A 17,062-nucleotide genomic window follows, 5' to 3' on the forward strand; every position below is an offset into this window, starting at 1 on the left:
GAGGTCAGAGACACGATTATTAGGGGTGGACATGAGTGCTCGAGGTCATGACAACACATTCACTGCTTCACACTTATGGATGTCAATGACACAACATGTTTAGAAAGGCATGTTTCTGTGATGCTGTAGCTGCGCTCACTGTGTTGTGTAATGGCGCTCAATGCCGCATGAAGCACATGACATGTTTATAAGATGATACTCGAGTGCTGAACATGCACATCCCTACTGCTCTTCATGTGTGATGATGCTGGTGTGTGTGTGTGTACAAGGAGATGCTGATGTGTGTGTGACGTGTGTGTGTGAGTGTTTGTGTACAATGCTTGTCTAATGAAGATGTCGTGTCAGGTGACGGCTCAGACCCTGGAAAGAGAAGCCAAGGACTGTCGGGTCAGAACTGAAGAGTGGTAAATATGCACATTCGATCGGATTGCAGTAATGTTATCTGTGATCTTTCAGTACGCCTGTTTCACACTGACTGTGATTCTGATTAGTCTATTATAATTGATTTATACATCAGATTTCCAAATGCACATTCAACCACACTGAACAAAACCAAACCTAGATGTCAGCATAACACAACACCACTCTGTTCATCTGTGCAAGTTATTCCATAGAGAAGAGAGACGGAGGGGAGGAGCGTTAAAATCTGTTCATCCTCAAACACGTCTCAATCTGAAGTCGGTCACAGCTTCCGTTCTCTCAGACCGACTGAATATCACTGTGTGTGATGCCTATTTCTGAAAATGAGTTATTCCATGTTTTGTATGTTGCCTATAAAAGCCTTTTGTGCAGTATTGTGTGGATAAAGTGTTTTATAGTGTTTAGTGTGGCTAAAGTGTTTAGTGTTTATAAGAGCTTGTCAGTGACTACTCACCAACACACAGACAGTGTGACTCAGACGGATACAGACTGCTTTATCATCGACTTTGATTTCATCTATTGGAAGGTGTAGATAGTCAATGTATTTAGTGTGTGTGTGTGTGTGTGTGTGTGTGTGTCAGTCAGCAGCAGCTGAGGAAGTATCAGAGTGAAGTGAGCAGTCAGTTAAAGCACAGCAGCAGTTTGATCCTGGAGAAAGTGCCCTTTAATGACACCCGTGAGTAACACACACACACGAACACACACTCACTGACACACAAACACACACACACACACACACTCACACACACGTGATGTAGACTCAAGCTTTTCCTTCATGTGTGTAATGAGTAGGGCTGTCACTTTACGTTCAAAAATCGATTGCACAATGGATCGGACCAACCAACGCAAGTTTCGAAAACGGAAATAGGGAATCGATTTTAACGGTCTTCTCTCGGAGCGCGTCCAGCTCGTCACGATACGCCCGCAGCGAACGCACGTCACACAGCAACTGCAGGCTCTGACACACACACATAACAGCAATTTATACTTCTGCATAATGTGTCTCTTTTTACTACAAAACTCTGAATTCTACCGGTATTCAGACAGTCTCATGCATACAGATGCAGATTCGGGCTACGGTCTACAATTACAAATTTGTTTGCCATTTCTAATGGTAAACACAGGCATGTTGAAGCCTGCAGTAATGTTTTTCATTGCTGTTATGGCAGTCCAGTTGTTTTTCGAGAATGTTGCACTCCTGTTTGTCATTGTGCACGAAACTTCACGCCAATAAATCATCAGGAATATTGATGACTTGTGCGCGTCTCAAGCAACCTCTTTACGTTCGTCCTAATGCCTGTTAGTTGTCTGTGGATTTGCCTATATTTGGCGTTTAAAATGGAAACGTCTTTAGACATGGAAAATCGATTTTACAATTGATTTAATGAACACTTATGTCTCAAAAATCGAACAGGATTTTTTCACAGAAGTGACAGCCCTAGTAATGAGTGAATCTTGTGTTTTCCTCAGAGTCGAGTGACTACAACAGTCTGAACGTTCCTCTGCACAACAGACGGCATCAGGTGAGTGTGTTTAGTGTCGTCAGGTGACTGATAGAGCAGCGCTGACTTCCTGTTCCTGTTCCTCATCTACAAAGACAGCATCCATGCTTTCAATATGGAACTAGGCAAAGCTAGACAGACTTTCTTCTCAAATATTATAAACATCAATTTAAACAACACACGCACTCTTTTTGCTACTGTAGAGAGACTGACAAACCCCCCCCAAGCCAGATTCCCAGTGAAATGCTCTCAGACAGCAAGTGCAGTGAGTTTGCTTCTTTCTTCTCTGAGAAAATCAATAATATCAGAAAGGTGATCAGCACATCCTTGAGTTGCACTGAGGTCAGACAGATCAAACCACCTGAGAAAGTAGTTACTATGTCTGATTTCAAAGAAATTGATGGCAAAATTTTGGAAGAAATCGTACAGCACCTTAAAACATCAACCTGCGCTCTTGACACACTTCCCACATCATTTTTCAAAAGTGTGTTAAACAGTTTAGAAGCAGATCTTCTAGAAGTGGTAAATGCCTCACTTCTCTCTGGGAGTTTTCCAAACTCCCTGAAAACTGCAGTTGTCAAGCCCCTCCTGAAGAAGAGCAATCTGGATAAGACCATATTAAGCAACTATAGACCGATCTCAAATCTTCCTTTCATAGGCAAGATCATTGAAAAAGTTGTCTTCACTCAGCTGAACAAATTCTTAAGCTTGAATGGATACTTTAATAAACGATATTCGCTTAAATACTGATATAGGCAAATTATCAGTGGTGGTACTACTCGACCTCAGTGCTGCATTTGACACTGTCAAGTAGATGCTTTGTTTCCAGACAAGACTTAGAGAAACGTGTGCATGCTTTCATCACCAGCAGGGTGGATTATTGTAATGGACTCCTCACTGGCCTTCCCAAAAACACCATAAGACAGTGTCAGCTCATACAGAACGCTGAGCAGAACCAGAACATATGAACACATCACACCAGTCCTCAGGTCTTTACACTGGCTCCCAGTTACATTTAGGATTGATTTTAAAGTATTATTACTGGTATATAACTCACTCAATGGCCTAGGACCTCAATACATTGCAGATATGCTCACTGAATATAAACCCAGCAGATCACTCAGATCATTAGGATCATATCAGCTAGAAACACCAAGGCTTCACTCTAAGCATGGCGAGTCTGCTTTTAGCTATTATGCTGGAACCAGCTTCCAGAGGAGATCAGACGTGCTCCTACAGTCACTTTCAGATCCAGACTCAAAACACTTCTGTTTAGCTATGCATTTACTGAATGAGCACTGTGCCGCTGTTCGTCCGACTGTTTGTACTGTACTATATTTTATTTTTCTAAACTGTTTTAATTATTTTTATTTCTTTTTATTATTTTAATTTCTTCTATGTAAAGCACTTTGAATTGCCACTGTGTATGAAATGTGCTATATAAATAAACTTGCCTTGCCTTCTTGTGTGCAGCTGAAGGCTCGTGATGTGGCGGCTCAGGCTCTGGGCTTCCTGCAGAATCTGGTGTCGGCGCTGCTGAACTTCCACTCCTACACCGAGCAGAGAGTCCACATCTACCCGCTCGACTCGTCCATCGAGGCCATCTCTCCCGTCAACCAGAGGGTACGAACACACACACACACACACACACACACACACACCTGCTCCGTTAATACACACGTCAACCAGAGGGTACTGTGACAGCATGAGAGGTTCAGGATCTTTAGTTTGTGCAATTTCCCAGTAAAATGTTGAGATTTCTTCAACAGTCTCTTCAGTATGCAGGTGTGTTTAATAATCAAACACAAGGTTTACAACTTAAATCTCTTCAGCTCAAAACAACTTAATCTTCTTTGTTTCACAGAGGAACATATCCTTTCCCCAGCCACACACACAGCAACAGTTTCTCACACACAGTATTAGAGCCTGCTGCCGGTCTCATTAGCTGCGGCTGTACTCTCAGGCATTCTGGGTTTTGTAGTCCTTAACAGGCGGCCATCTTGCTCCAGCCATCTGAGGGCAATGAGCCCTCTAGAACACGCCCTCTCATGATGCCACAGTACGAACACACACACCTCCTCTGCTCCATTAATAATCAACCAAACACATTCATAAACTTCATGTGGCTCTTTCCACAGCATGACAGAAAAAAACATTCTCAATCTGTTCTCATTTTATGCAAATTGTGGTGTTGATTGAATTAATTAAGCTCACGGGGATTAAAGTTCTTCCGGCCTGTATTGTGTTGCTGATCTGACCTGCTCCTCTCCAGTTCTCTCAGTATCTGCACGAGAACGCGGCGTACCTGCGTCCTTTAGAGGAGGATTTACTGCAGATACACCAGAGCATCACAGAGGACGCCATCACTGTCCTGGTGAGAGAGACACACACACACACTCTCACACTCTCACACACACAGCTACACCAGAGCATCACTGTCATCGGCTCACGCATGCATCTCTGACGTCATCATCCACATGTTGTGTGTTACGTCTGTAGGAAACTCTGGCCAAACTGCAGGACTTCTCCAGATCCTTCTCCGCCTACAGCAGCTTCCTGCAGAAGATCCTGCCATACCAGCTCAAGAGGTCAGGGGTCACGTGGGTCACAGGGCACTAGTGTTGGTGTCAGTGAACCTGATGTGTGAATAGAGCCTCAGCTGTACAGTATAAACACCATTACGTCTATGGAGAGTTCCCACATTGATAGTGACCCAGACGTGTGTGTGTGTGTGTGCAGTCTGGAGGAGGAGTGCGACGCTTCTCTCTGCACGGCAGCGCTGACAGCCAGGAACCAGCAGCTACAGAACGACATGAAGAAGCTGACGGCTGTCTTCCACAAACTCAAGTCTTACGTGGCTCTTCTAGCCGTGCCCAGTGAGTATCGCGTCACGTGATGTGCCTGTGCCGGACACGCCTGTGTCCGTGTCGTGTCCGTGTCCGTGTCCGTGTCCGTGTCGTGTCCGTGTCGTGTCGGCCCGTGTCGTGTCCGTGTCCGTGTTGTGTCCGTGTCGTGTCCGTGTCCGTGTCGTGTCGTGTCCGTGTTGTGTCCGTGTCGTGTCCGTGTCCTGTTGTGTCCGTGTCGTGCCTGTGTCGTGCCCGTGTCGTGTACGTGTCGTGTCGTGCCCGTGTCGTGCCCGTGTCCGTGTCGTGTCCGTGTCGTGCCCGTGTCGTGCCCGTGTCGTGCCCGTGTCCGTGTCGTGCCCGTGTCGTGTCCGTGTCGTGTCCGTGTCGTGCCCGTGTCCGTGTCGTGTCGTGTCGTGCCCGTGTCGTGCCCGTGTCGTGTCGTGTCGGTGTCCGTGTCCGTGTCGTGTCGTGTCGTGTCCGTGCCCGTGCCCGTGTCGTGTCGTGTCGTGTCGTGCCCGTGTCGTGTCGTGTCCGTGTCGTGCCCGTGTCCGTGTCGTGTCGTGTCGTGTCCGTGTCGTGCCCGTGTCGTGCCCGTGTCGTGTCGTGTCCGTGTCGTGTCGTGCCCGTGCCCGTGTCGTGTCCGTGTCGTGTCCGTGTCGTGCCCGTGTCGTGTCCGTGTCCGTGTCCGTGTCGTGTCCGTGTCGTGTCGTGTCGTGCCCGTGTCGTGCCCGTGTCGTGCCCGTGTCGTGCCCGTGTCGTGTCGTGTCGGTGTCGGTGTCCGTGTCCGTGTCCGTGTCCGTGTCGGTGTCGGTGTCCGTGTCCGTGTCCGTGTCCGTGTCCGTGTCCGTGTCCGTGTCCGTGTCCGTGTCCGTGTCCGTGTCCGTGTCCGTGTCCGTGTCCGTGTCCGTGTCCGTGTCGTGCCCGTGTCGTGCCCGTGTCCGTGTCGTGTCCGTGTCGTGTCGTGTCCTGCCCGTGTCGTGTCGTGTCGTGTCGTGTCCGTGTCCGTGTCGTGTCCGTGTCCGTGTCCGTGTCGTGTCCGTGTCCGTGTCCGTGTCCGTGTCCGTGTCGTGCCCGTGTCGTGTCCGTGTCGTGCCCGTGTCGTGCCCGTGTCGTGCCCGTGTCCGTGTCGTGTCCGTGTCGTGTCGTGTCGTGTCCGTGTCGTGTCGTGTCGTGCCCGTGTCGTGTCGTGTCGTGTCGTGTCGTGTCGTGTCGTGTCCGTGTCGTGTCCGTGTCCGTGTCCGTGTCCGTGTCGTGTCCGTGTCCGTGTCCGTGTCGTGCCCGTGTCGTGTCCGTGTCCGTGTCGTGCACGTGTCGTGTCCGTGTCCGTGTCGTGCACGTGTCGTGCCCGTGTCCGTGTCGTGTCCGTGTCCGTGTCGTGCCCGTGTCGTGCCCGTGTCGTGTCGTGTCGTGTCGTGTCGTGTCGTGTCGTGTCCGTGTCGTGTCCGTGTCGTGCCCGTGTCGTGCCCGTGTCCGTGTCGTGCCCGTGTCGTGCCCGTGTCGTGCCCGTGTCGTGTCGTGTCCGTGTCGTGTCCGTGTCGTGTCCGTGTCGTGTCCGTGTCGTGCCCGTGTCGTGTCCGTGTCCGTGTCGTGTCCGTGTCGTGTCGTGTCGTGTCTTGTCGTGTCGTGTCGTGTCCGTGTCGTGCCCGTGTCGTGCCCGTGTCGTGCCCGTGTCCGTGTCGTGTCCGTGTCGTGTCCGTGTCCGTGTCTTGTCGTGTCGTGTCGTGCCCGTGTCGTGTCCGTGTCCGTGTCTTGTCGTGTCGTGTCGTGTCCGTGTCGTGCCCGTGTCGTGTCGTGTCCGTGTCGTGTCGTGTCGTGTCGTGTCGTGTCCTGTCCGTGTCCGTGTCCGTGTCGTGTCCGTGTCGTGTCCGTGTCGTGTCCATGTCGTGTCCGTGTTCGTGTCCGTGTCCGTGTCCGTGTTCGTGTCCGTGTTCGTGTGCGTGTCGTGTGCGTGTCGTGTGCCCGTGTTGTGCCCGTGTTTGAGTGGTCAGTGATGTTCTCTGCTGCAGGTGTTCGCTCAGATGCCATGTGTCAGAGCAGCGCTAACGCCGTGTTCACCCAGATGAGCGCGAGCTTACACAGCCTACACGACGTCACCACAGGTGTGTGTTCAGGTGAGATCAGAGCGCTTTATAAGAGTCTTGGCTTGTGTGTAAGTCTGCTGTCTCCTCAGAGCTGTCCACACACTACAGTCAGAAGGTTTCCCTGGAGCAGGAGCTGCCCACTGCCACACAGAAGCTGCGCACCACCAACGAGTGTCTGCTGGCATCTCTGGCGGCCCTCACCAGCAGCTGCGGGAAGGTCACAGCACACACACACTGCTCTCACCCTTCACAACACACACCACTCTTCACACACACACCACTCTCGTTCTTCACAACTATGGGATGAATTTAGTTTCAAATTGATTATCCATGAACTTAATAAATGTTGCAAATATGTTTTACTATCCACAACCAAATGCCTTTCAACTTGCGTTTGCAAAATTCTGAAATAAATGTACGAGCAGCAATTTATACAAATAGAGACATTTCTGTGAATACAAATGTTTTCTTTTGTATTAGTGTATCATAATTTGTGCATGCAACAAAGAAAATGTGCATGTGTGGATCAGGTGACACGTGTTCATTCATTGAATCAATCTCATTTGATTCATTTGGATTTTGAGACTTTCTTTTCACAGTTTTTAAGCATTTCACAACCCACACACAAACAACTACAAATGAATAGTCCTGGTGGTAGTTATTAATGTGTGCACAGCTATCCATCTATTTGACAAATTCACAAATGTGCGTCACTACATTGAAACTAATACTTTACAACTTGTGTGAGCAAAATCCAGAATTGCATGAATTTGCAGCATTTTTTACAAATAAATACATCGTTGTAAATACTAAACCTCGATTTTGTATTAATCCCCTGGGGTCGGCGGTCGCGCCAGCGTGACCAGCTCGCCTTTTTTCTTATCAGTGCGAAAGAGACTCACATAACTCAGTCGATTTTTGTGATACAGGCAAGTGTTATACATCATTCAGAACTGTTAAATGTCTACTTTTATTTGTGTACACTCATAATAAAAACAAAATGTTGTGCTTTTCGTAAAATAAACATGATGCACGTTCTGCTGTCCCTCTCAGTGTGAAGTTCATTCTGAAATGTGACAGAAAATGAACTGTAACTCTGCGAATACTTGCCACATACATGAGAGAAGTGTCTATTTTTAAATTATGTAAATCATTTCAAAAATAAATATTCTCTATAATAATTCTCTAAAATAAAGTTTTCCTCCCATTTAGCCATTTATAAAGAAAATGCTTAATGTGGCGTAATGCAGTAACACAGTGATATTAAAACCCAGTAGCCTATACATCTTATTGAAGATGCAACGCGCTATTGCACGTTAAGCGTTTTTATAATGGTTTTCTATGGGAGAAAAATGCCTAACCTGATTTAATCTGATTGCCTGTTTAAAGTATGCTTTATTAATAAGGTAGGCCTATATAGTCTTGCTGAGTTTAGTCTTTTAATGTTAGCCTACTGTCTTTATGCATTAGTGTTTGTGTTTTCTTTATAAACATTAGATGTGAAACTTTGCACATTTTAAGTTCATAATTTGCTGCTTATTTTTACAAGGTAAGCTATGTTTTATTAATAAGTTGTGTACCAAATTTGGTGCTTCAATATCACTTTTCTTAAGCCACATTAAGCGTATTATATGAGGAAGAACGCTCGATTATGGTGCCGTTGTCTGTTTTAGAAGCTACTGCCATCTAGTGGTAGCAGGTTTTCTCAGACAGCTGTGTGTGTGTGTGTGTGTGTGTGCGTGTGTGTGTGTGTGTGTGTGTGTGTGTGTGTGTGGATCGTGCAAGGCTAAACCGGCGAAATGAAAGTCTCAAAATCCAGATGAATCAAATAAGATCGACTCAGAAACGAGTCAATGAACGAGTCAGACCACCTGAGAAAGTAGTTACTATGTCTGATTTCAAAGAAATTGATGGCAAAATTTTGGAACAAATCGTACAGCACTTTAAAACATCAACCTGCGCCCTTGACACACTTCCCACATCTTTTTTCAAAAGTGTGTTAAACAGTTTAGAAGCAGATGTTCTAGAAGTGGTAAATGCCTCACTTCTCTCTGGGAGTTTTCCAAACTCCCTGAAAACTGCAGTTGTCAAGCCCCTCCTGAAAAAGAGCAATCTGGATAAGACCATATTAAGCAACTATAGACCGATCTCAAATCTTCCTTTCATAGGCAAGATCATTGAAAAAGTTGTCTTCACTCAGCTGAACAAATTCTTATGCTCGAATGGAAACTTTGACAATTTTCAATCTGGTTTCCGACCACATCACAGCACAGAGACAGCGCTCATAAAGTTAATAAACGATATTCGCTTAAATACTGATTCAGGCAAATTATCAGTGCTGGTGCTACTCGACCTCAGTGCTGCATTCGACACTGTCGATCATAACATACTTCTTGACAGGCTGGAAAACTGGGTGGGGCTTTCTGGGATAGTCCTAAAATGGTTCAGGTCATACTTAGATGGGAGAGGTTATTATGTGAGTATAGGAGATCATAAGTCTGAGTGGACATCCATGACATGCGGAGTCCCTCAAGGCTCAATTCTTGCGCCACTCCTGTTCAACCTGTATATGCTCCCAATGAGCCAAATAATGAGAGAGAACGAAATCTCTTACCACAGCTATGCAGACGACACACAGCTCTACTTAGCCCTATCGCCTAACGATTACAGCCCCATTGACTCCCTGTGCCAATGCATTGATGAAGTCAACAGTTGGATGTGTCAAAACTTTCTTCAGTTAAACAAAGACAAAACTGAAGTCATTGCGTTTGGAAACAAAGATGAAGTTCTCAAGGTGAACGCATACCTTCACTCTAGGGGTCAAACAACTAAAGATCAAGTCAGGAATCTTGGTGTGACACTAGAGCCAGACCTTAGTTTCAGTAGTCATGTCAAAGCAATAACTAAATCAGCATACTATCATCTGAAAAATATTGCAAGAATTAGATGCTTTGTTTCCAGACAAGACTTAGAGAAACTTGTGCATGCTTTCATCACCAGCTTTTCATGGACTCCTCACTGGCCTTCCCAAAAACATGACAGTGTCAGCTCATACAGAACGCTGAGCAGAACCAGAACATATCAACACATCACACCAGTCCTCAGGTCTTTACACTGGCTCCCAGTTACATTTAGGATTGATTTTAAAGTATTATTACTGGTATATAAATTATTCAATGGCCTAGGACCTCAATACATTGCAGATATGCTCACTGAATATAAACCCAACAGATCACTCAGATCATTAGGATCACATCAGCTATTTTTTTCATTTTCATTCATTCATTTTATTTATTTATATAGCATAAATAAACACAACAGAAGTTGACCACTGTGCTTTACAAGGTAAAAGTCCAGGAAACATGAAAGAAGGAGCAAAATAAACCATTAACACATAATGTAATAGAACCATAATTGAGATTTAGTGAAATGCCTGGTCAAAAAGATAAAACTTTAGCTTAAATTTAAACTCATGTAAAGAGGACAGGGATCTCAAGGATAAGGGGAGGCTATTCCATATAAGGGAACCCCAGTTAGAAATCTAGCTGCAGCGTTTTGAACCATTTGAAGCCTTGTAATGGAAAACTGGGAGATTCCTGCATATAAGGAATTACAGTAATCCAAGCGGGATAGAACGAAAGCTAGAAATACCAAGGGTTCACTCTAAGCATGGTGAGTCCGCTTTAGCTATTATGCTGGAACCAGCTTCCAGAAGAGATCAGATGTGCTCCTACAAATCCAGACTCAGAACACTTCTGTTTAGCTGTGCATTTACTGAATGAGCACTGTGCCACTGTTCGTCCGACTGTATGCACTGTATTTTATATCCTTTTTATTCTAAACCATTTTAATTAATCTTATTTCTTTTGATTATTCTAATTCCTTCTATGTAAAGCATTTTGAATTTCCATTGTGTGTGAAATGTGCTATATAAATAAACTTGCCTTGCATGCATGTCACCTGATCCAAAAATGCAATCTTACTTGAATCTTACTTGTTGCATGCACAAATTCTGACCTACATTAATACAAAATTGAAGTTTTGTATTTACAACTATGTCTTTATTTGTACAAAATGCTGCAAATTCATGTAATTCTAGATTTTGCTCATGCATTTATTAATCAATTTGAGACTAAATTCATCCTATACACAACACACACCGCCTCGCTGTCCTCCGGTTCACTGTCTGATTCCTGCCGGACTGTCTCTCACACAGATGGCCACCTTTTTCAGCAACAGCCTGGATTTCCTGGCGTCGTGTCCTGGCTACGGTCCGCGAGGAGGCGTCCTGAACCCGCTGCAGGCCCACAGTGTGATGGAGAACAAGAGGCGCGCCGCCACATACATGAGCGCCATCAGGAAGGTCACAGGCTTTATTACTTTCCTTTAAAGTACAGGTCAAGCTTTGAATTGGGAAGGGAAGGAGGGAAGAGAGGCTCCCACAAAGTATTGGTCCTGAAACGGTTGGATATTCTCAGTGTTTTTTCGAGGGAAAGCCCCTTCCTCTATGCTGTTTTAGCTGATCACATGCCTGATTGCAGTAGTCCAGTCAGGAAATGGAGAGGTTCTTAAGCACTTGATCTTGATGATATGATGTTTTTGCAGTGACTGATAGATTCACTGATAGTTACAGTGTTTTCTCTTACTGTAACACAGCCTCTTGTAGCTTGTTGCGTTATTTGACGCTCAGCATCGGTCACAGCACAATATATTTGACAATCATGGAAAGCACTTCACAGATAAATGGACCGCTACAAGGCCTATTTGCACAGTTCAGTCCTGTGAATGTTGGTGTGTTTTCTTGCGTTTTCAGGTCAGATCAGAATCGGTGCCGTACAGAGATGCTTTAGCAAACCGACATGTTCTGACAAGCTCTACTGAAAGTCGAGAGGGACTCATGCAGCAGGTACCTGAACCTGTCTCTCTGTCAGACTGTCTGTCTGTCGGTCTTTCTGTCTGTCCAACCGTCTATCTGACGGTGTGTGTGTTTATCAGGTTGTCCAGAGTCAGGAGAAGATGTGTCGTCTGGAGCAGGAGAAGGAGCACTGGCTGCTGGAGGCTCAGCTGGGTCAGGTGCGTTTACAGAGGGAGAGTCAGCGCATCACTCAGCTGGAGGCTCAGATCCTCGCCGGGTTTCCAGCAGAACCACACAGCGCCGCTCAGATCCTCTCCGGGGCTCCAGCAGAAGCACACAGCGCCGCTGACGGACCCGGTGCTGCCCGTCCTGATAGTCCAGTGCCCGTCCAGGACACCAGCCTGGTGAGTGACCTCATGCTAGAGCAGTGAATCCATCTCTCTAATCAGACACACCTAACCATGAGTCAGCAGGTGTTGATTGTGTGTAACTACAGGCAAACAATTGACCTATGGCTAAGCCACGCCCCCAAACGCGATGAGCCAATCACAGTGCGCATAGCTAACCCAATACACTCGGACATTCTCTGCTTCCACGTCCATTGAAATGCATTGCAGTTAGTCAGTTTTCATTCGTTTTTATATGTTTTTTCTTGTCATTTTAAGTTTAAAATGGTCAAACGGTGTGCATGGGGTACATGCAACTCCGACACTAGGTATCCTGATAGGCTGGGCTACGGTGTGTATTTTTTACCCTTTCCCAAGCCACATCTCAACCGAGATAAGTGTCTGCTCTGGATTAAGTTATGCGGTAACTTAGACCACAACACCAACTAAACATGGATAATTAAAAAAAAATGTCTACATCTGTTCTAAGGTAAGTCAACAACGTATTTGAACGTTATCTTTAACATCTCTAATGTAAGGTTAGGCTAACGTTAGCCTAGCTTCTAGCTTAACAAAATGATGGAGTATGTTTTTATGTTTCCACTGTTCGATCGCGCCCGCTCCTCTCTCTCTCTCTGACACACACACACACACACACATTACAGCATTGCAATCTTGACATCGCAGCCTGTTCATTATGCTGCGTTCACACCAAACGCGAATAGAGCGTCAATTTCGCGCGTATTGCGTCTAGTTCGACGCCTGAACATTTTGAATCCATTCGCGTCCAAAGCGAATATGATGCGCGTATAAAGCGAGCGTTTGAAGCGAAATAGCACCAAACTATAACGTTTACACTGTGACCTGTAAATCTTTGTCTGGAGCTGAAGCTTTTCATCGACCTTCTCAACAATACAATTATTAATATAACCCTCCAATGCATAGTTAAGGCCCTTTTGTTGACTATGAGATGATATATAATCTTTCTAAAATCATCAATTGCCTCCTGTGAAATGTCTCCTACTGTGACAGCTGCCATAGCGCCTGTTACCGAATGTTGACTGTTTGTCCGAGTGAGTGGAGGGGGCGTGGCTTAGCCATAGGTCAATTGCCTTGCGTACAGTACTGTAAATGCATCAGAAATCATGGAATCCAACAGAATTATGAATCATGACTACATCAACACTTTTCTTTTCCACAAATTTCCATGTATAGTAGGTTTGTCAAAACTCTGTAGCAAGCCGATACTGAAATTGTAACAATGCAATGACACCAGGTTTTCTACAGCACTGGTAGTAAAGAGACTTCCCTGACAGACGACTGCATTCAGACGCCCCTGTGTGTGTTTGTGTAAGGTTGAGCTCAGACATGAGCTCATGAACATAGTGTCCAATCAGAGGTGTTTAAGTTAGTCAGGAGTCCATTCAGAGGTTCTCTTTCTAACATCCATTCGGTATCTCACTAAGGGAACGCCTCCGGCGTGACCGACTGTGCAAGCACCAGTTACACCACATCTGACAGACCAATCGAGACAGCGATCAGGGAGTCCCGCCTCCCTGGTTTATAACTCGCTGCAGCCCACTGCTGCGTCATTCTTGGCATATCTTCTTCACTGTGAAGATTGTGGAAGCTGTACTCACTGACGCATTTTGGATTTACTGCTTAACGGTATACAGACGAAGCCGACCGGTAACCTCGCAAACGCGGAAAATCTATATATTGCTGTTAGGGTTGCATTTTCTTGTGAGTGTGGGAAAGCGTCCGCGTCAAGGTGAGTTTTTCCACCCCTAAGAGAATAAACAGCCTTACCTTCTAATCTAATATGATTCAGTTTGTATTAGAGACCAGGAAATAGTTTATTTTCAGAATTACTCTGTATACACTGCTCCAGGATAGTAAACCTACACTTCACGGTGAGAGTTTACCGAACAGAGAGTGGAGAGTGATGCCACGGCTAGAACGGCAGAGAGCACGGGAGGAAATGATGCTCCCCTCGCATGCGCTCCTGTGGCCTATGGATTTCGGCGAGAGATTCACATTCGCTCTGCATATCATGCTTGGGTGTTAAGCATGCCCAAGCGGCGGTATCGAACCAGAGGGCTGCCCTAACTGTTCTGGTTTTCCTACTAAGATCTGTGGAAGGAGACTTAGTTGCAATAGCAGGAAATAAGGACCCATGCTTCTCCTCTCAGACTCAGCCCAGAGAGGAGACAGTTAAACAGCCTCCTGAGCTGGGTACCTGGGGCGAGATTATGGACGGGGAGTTCCTGGACCTCCCCCCTCTCTTTGGAGATGCTCTCGCGGGTATAGAGGGGAAGATGATGATGAAGATAAGGAATTATCCCCTCATCTTCTAGACGACGTTGAAGAGGAACAGGATGACGACATTCTCCCTCCTATTTCATCTCGTCTACCGAGTAACTAGAGTGGGGACCCCACGGAGATGAAAAGACATTGGGACAAACCCTTTTCTCACAGGATGCCCGTTAAGGGTTTTGCACGTCTGGATATACAGGATATGAGAGAGCTGGAGTTGGCTGACCCTCCTGTAGCAAATTAGCTCATAAGGATAATATTAATAATTATTCATAACTTGTTATGATTAATTATGAATATTTGGATCAGTTAATTGGATTATCTTGATGTAGCTACATTAACATTGCAACCAATTAATCTGTTCATCCTGTGAACCCTCAATATTGGTTATTAATTGATTAATAGAAATGTTAATTTCTGGTGTTGGGAAATAACTTTCTTACTGTACAGTACTACAAAGAGCATTTAGTCAGAATCTGGAAATCATTAAATAGACTTTGTTTGCAGGGCAGATAATCAGAACCAAATACGTATTGTGCACAAGTTTTATTAACTAAATCACAAACATAACTAATCTAAACACACAACATACACACAATCACACATACATGAATAAAATTAAATGAAATGAAAATGAAACCCGGAAGCAGGAAATGGAACTATGGAAAAGGTCCATTTAACTATGAAAATAACCATCAGCTTATTATTTTCAGAGCACCTCATTAAATGTATACTTGCATGGCCTGTGCAGTGAAAGCATTTCGTGAAGTTCCTGAAGAAGTATTTTGAAGGTTCCATGAGTCTCAATCGATTTTGTGGCGAGCAGGACGAGGCCGAGGGCCGTGAGAGAGCGACGCGAGGCCGGTGGCGTGATTACTGATGAGCGACACCTGCGCGACTCACTGGTCTCGTATCTCTCACGGAGGAACAGAAGCATAAAAGGAGGAGCGACAACAGTGGAGATTGAGAGAGCTGTCTTTTACTTTCGTTTTGTATTTGTTTATTTTGGCATTAAATTGTGTGTTTGAATGTTCACTGGTTCCCACCTCCTTCTTCTCCATTACATCTAACCTCGTTACAGATTTCTTCTGTGTTGAATGAAGAAATGGCGATGAACTGGCATGGTTTGTGTCACTGGCGGACGTGAGAGGACGCTGGCGCTGTTTATTCGCCGCTTCTCTGTCTGCTATTCTTCATTGTGTTCCTATTTGTTTGTGTTCGCTGTACCCCTACCTCTGGACAGCCTTTCTCCCTCTGGATAGCCTTCAAGCTGGTTCCTGAAGCCGCTTGGGCACCTTCTCCGGACTGTATCCTCATCGATTAGCCGCTAGCTGGCTGCCCCCGCTCACCTAACTTCTGTCTGCTTCGCTGTGACTCCTGCTGCCGCAACCTCCAACAGATGCGAGCCGTGACCGCGACTTTCATCTTCTCTGTCATGCCGTGGATCATTTTGGCACTCACATCAGTCATCCATCTCTGTGTCCCTAGTTCATTGCTAACTGCAACCACGGAGCTCTCAGTCCCACCGCTCGGCATCATGTTCAAATACTCAACTCTGCAACTGGTCGAACTAATCAACTATTCCATTCCATCCTGCATCACAGTCATAAAACAGCTCGGACTTCTACGTCGATCCCGTTACATTCACAGAAGCTTTCGCCGCAAGTTTGTTTACTTCCACCACGGACTATCCATTCCATCTATCTGGTCACCTGCACGCTCCGTCGCACCTCTCCCACGTCATCGGAACGCTTCCCCCGCTGGATTACATAGTGCTGAGCGCACCGACAGGCTGCATAGAAAACCCGGACTGGAATACAGTGCTTCTCGCACAGATCTTCGTCATCGGAACGCTTCCCCCGCTGGATCACATAGTGCTGAGCGCACCGACAGGCTGCACAGAAAACCCGGGCTGGACTACAGTGCTTTTCGCACAGATATTCTCCAATCATACGCAAATAAACTCACTGTCCCTCCTCAACTGCATTACCATCACACTCGCACTGTTAACTGGGACAACCTCAGATCTTTTCAGCCTGCACCCATCTCTCCACCCTCTCACCATGCCAACTTTGCCCTACTCAACACCCGATCGCTTAACAATAAAGCCCCTGCTCTACATGAATTAATCCTTGACAACACATTGGATTTCCTTCTGCTCACTGAAACCTGGCAACAACCCAATGACTACTACTCCCTCAACCAAGCATCCCCCACTGGCTACAATTACATCTGCAAACCCCGCCCCTCCCGCCGTGGAGGTGGTCTTGCTGTTATTTTCAATCAGAACTTCCGGATCACTGAACTCACTCTCCCCTCAGTATCATCATTTGAATATCTCGCCTTCTAAGCTCTTTCATCCATGACAGTTATCCTCATTTACCGGCCACCGAAACCAAATCCCTCCTTCCTCTCTGATTTTACTGAACTCCTCACACTAGCCTCATCTCTCTCTCCACGTCTGCTGCTACTCGGTGACTTAAACATCCACATAGACTCTCCCATCTGCAAGCTGTCATCGGAATTCAACATTTTACTGGACAACTTCACTCTCACTCAACATGTCACATTCCCCACCCATGAAAAAGGACACATCCTCGATCTGGTCTGCTCCACTAACCAACCAGTGCTCGACCTCCATCCTTGCCTCTTTCCC

General features: G+C 46.0%; 1 protein-coding gene across 1 annotated transcript in view; it reads left to right on the plus strand.

Moving 5' to 3' along the window:
* The window catches only part of ppp1r21 (protein phosphatase 1, regulatory subunit 21), a 40,744-nt gene that overhangs the window by 6,083 nt on the left and 17,599 nt on the right, over positions 1 to 17,062 (plus strand). Inside the window, exons 6-17 of the mRNA XM_084093316.1 lie at positions 346 to 404; positions 1,002 to 1,096; positions 1,891 to 1,943; positions 3,396 to 3,545; positions 4,195 to 4,296; positions 4,422 to 4,510; positions 4,662 to 4,798; positions 6,775 to 6,867; positions 6,939 to 7,066; positions 11,066 to 11,212; positions 11,663 to 11,755; positions 11,845 to 12,108. Of these exons, the coding sequence (XP_083949442.1) occupies positions 346 to 404; positions 1,002 to 1,096; positions 1,891 to 1,943; positions 3,396 to 3,545; positions 4,195 to 4,296; positions 4,422 to 4,510; positions 4,662 to 4,798; positions 6,775 to 6,867; positions 6,939 to 7,066; positions 11,066 to 11,212; positions 11,663 to 11,755; positions 11,845 to 12,108 (1,410 nt within the window). The remainder of the gene's footprint in view (positions 1 to 345; positions 405 to 1,001; positions 1,097 to 1,890; positions 1,944 to 3,395; positions 3,546 to 4,194; positions 4,297 to 4,421; positions 4,511 to 4,661; positions 4,799 to 6,774; positions 6,868 to 6,938; positions 7,067 to 11,065; positions 11,213 to 11,662; positions 11,756 to 11,844; positions 12,109 to 17,062) is intronic.

Source organism: Abramis brama (assembly GCF_963993115.1).
Source record: "Abramis brama genome assembly, chromosome: 19".
NCBI classification, from domain to species: Eukaryota; Metazoa; Chordata; class Actinopteri; order Cypriniformes; family Leuciscidae; genus Abramis; species Abramis brama.